Source organism: Monopterus albus, unplaced genomic scaffold (genome assembly GCF_001952655.1).
Source record: "Monopterus albus unplaced genomic scaffold, M_albus_1.0 scaffold40.1, whole genome shotgun sequence".
NCBI lineage: Eukaryota > Metazoa > Chordata > Actinopteri > Synbranchiformes > Synbranchidae > Monopterus > Monopterus albus.
The window spans coordinates 5,590,832-5,593,416 of record NW_018127920.1 but is presented as its reverse complement, the minus strand read 5'-3'; the positions used below and the strand labels follow the sequence as shown (position 1 = coordinate 5,593,416).

The 2,585-nt window shown below is 41.4% G+C and overlaps 1 protein-coding gene across 1 annotated transcript in view; it reads right to left on the bottom strand.

Moving 5' to 3' along the window:
* Window positions 1-152: 152 nt before the first annotated feature.
* dapp1 (dual adaptor of phosphotyrosine and 3-phosphoinositides) overlaps window positions 153-2,585 on the bottom strand; it is a 31,476-nt gene continuing 29,043 nt past the window's right edge. Inside the window, exon 9 of the mRNA XM_020599358.1 lies at window positions 153-1,175. Within this exon, the coding sequence (XP_020455014.1) occupies window positions 1,152-1,175 (24 nt within the window). The 3' untranslated portion in view covers window positions 153-1,151. The remainder of the gene's footprint in view (window positions 1,176-2,585) is intronic.

Sequence of the window (2,585 nt, the reverse complement as noted above, 5' to 3'; positions counted from 1 at the left end):
ATTTACATTCTTTTTATCAACAAATCAATTGTGAAGAGCTAAGCTAGCCGTTAATTGATGCTGCTAACAAGTACTGTTTACATAGTCTAGCTTGATATAGCTTCATTTTTGTCCAAATTTAAAATACACCACTGAGCTACAATGTTGCACTGAGAGACACATTTATTATTTAAAAGACATTTATTTAAACAAAAAAAAAGTGGTGAGCTGAGCTAAGGGGCTGAAGGCCACCGACGGGTTGGGGAGGTCAGACTACTGAGAGAAATAGTTACATCGTTAAAATACTTGTTCAAGCAAATGTTCATGTTAATACAATGGACAAAGAAATACAAACAAGTATGACTGCTAGGATAAGACAACATCTTTCTACTGAATAAATATGCCTAAAAGGAGTCAGCCTGCCGTCAGTACACTGCACTTAGTGGCACCTGCAGGATTACATTTCATAGTACACCTAGTTCCTTGTTTTAACGAGAAACTTTTCTCATTATAACGAGATACTTTGCTCATTTTTACAAGATTCTTTCAACATTAAAATGTTTTCATGTTATTACGACATACTGTATTTGCTCACTTTAACGATGTACTGTAGGCCATGTGGTCATTATAACAACACACACACGTAATAATGCACGCCCTGCGCAGCCTGGAGTGGTTGCAGTGTGCATGTTGTCTTTGAGCAGCACCTCTGTAGCTCATTCAGTTCAGCTGTCTCTCATCAACACCCTCCCAGACCAACTTTCCACACGATGACCAGCAGCACTGGACTCGTGCTCTCCAGCTGATCTAACACTTAAATCCACACACAATAATTAGTCCACAAAAATCACATGAATGCAGCTCACAAGTAATAAATAAAAACACCCTGCATGTCACCATGATGTTACAAGCGTTACTGGCAGCAGGTGACATCAGTGTGTGGCTGTTGTCATACGGCGTCATATTAAATAGGTCCTTGGGCCATAAATGTGAACTCGTGTTTCTCTATCGTACAGTGCAGGTGCCACTGAGTACACTCAGGAAAACATCTCCCTGTTGTTTTTGTTTCTGCTTTGGAGGTGACTTCAGTTTTGAATAGTGTTCTTGTCCATCCAGCTGACTTCCAACGTGAACCCGGGGCTTCTGTCAGTCTGTGTCTCCAGTGACAGCAGTCATCGGCCTTTTCTTATCTGGGACTGGAAACAAAGAGTGTGTCACTGCTTGCCACAAAACTCAGATCACAACTCTGAAATAAGCTGATCCTTTAAATACTGTTAAGCTTGTTATAAGACAAGTCAACATAACACTCAGGCTACTTTCTGAACACATCTTCAAGTGATCGGTTTCATTAACTTTGAGTTGTAGTTTCCTTCAAACTATTCAATCAGATCATTAAAAAAAACATTAGGTTTATTAAAAGACCTCCCAGCATGCACATCTGGGCTGATGCTACACTACCCCTTCTACACTATGGACAGACGTCTTGAAGCACATAACACAGGAATCACAGGTTCTTTCTGGAATGGGAACTGGAGGTGTTCATCACTTGGGTATGATTTGTGCTGAGTAGATGAATATGGGAGCCAAGGTTAGCTCATCTGGTTTGATCCCATTGAAGAGCTCTACTGTAGCTCCCTCAGGTGGGTCTCACAACACAGTGCATCACAGCTTGCTGTGGTCTGGTCTGACAAATCACATTTCATTTTACATCATATGGGTGCATGTGCACTGTTTACCTGGGGAAGAGGTGGCACCAGAAGCACTGCGGGAAGAAGTCAAGCTGGTGAGGCAGTGTGATGCTCTGAGCCCAGATTTATCAAGCATCTCAGAGTAGGACATCACTCTTAACTGGCCAGAAATATCAAAATGATGCTTTTTGGTCCTACTTTTAAGAGTAGAAGTAAGAGCAACTCATCAAAATTCCTATCTCAGGAAATGTTTTACTTACAGTGGGTACGGAAAGTATTCAGACCCCCTTACATTTTTCACTCTTTGTTATATTGCAGCCATATGCTAAAATCATTTAAGTTCATTTTTTTCCTCATTAATGTACACACAGCACCCCATATTGACAGAAAAACACAGAATTTTTGACATTTTTGCAGATTTATTAAAAAAGAAAAACTGAAATATCACATGGTCATAAGTATTCAGACCCTTCGCTGTGACACTCATATATTTAACTTAGGTGCTGTCCATTTCTTCTGATCATCCCTGAGATGGTTCTACACCTTCATTTGAGTCCAGCTGTGTTTGATTATACTGATTGGACATGATTAGGAAAGCCACACACCTGTCTAAGACCCTACAGCTCACAGTGCATGTCAGAGCAAATGAAAATCATGAGGTCAAAGGTTACAAAAAATTTTCTGCTGCACTTAAGGTTCCTAAGAGCACAGTGGCCTCCATAATCCTTAAATGGAAGACGTTTGGGACGACCAGAACCCTTCCTAGAGCTGGCCGTCCGGCCAAACTGAGCTATCGGGAGAGAAAAGCCTTGGTGAGAGAGGTACAGAAGAACCCAAAGATGACTGTGGCTGAGCTCCAGAGATGCAGTCGGGAGATGGGAGAAAGTTGTAGAAAGTCAACCATCACTGCAGCCCCCC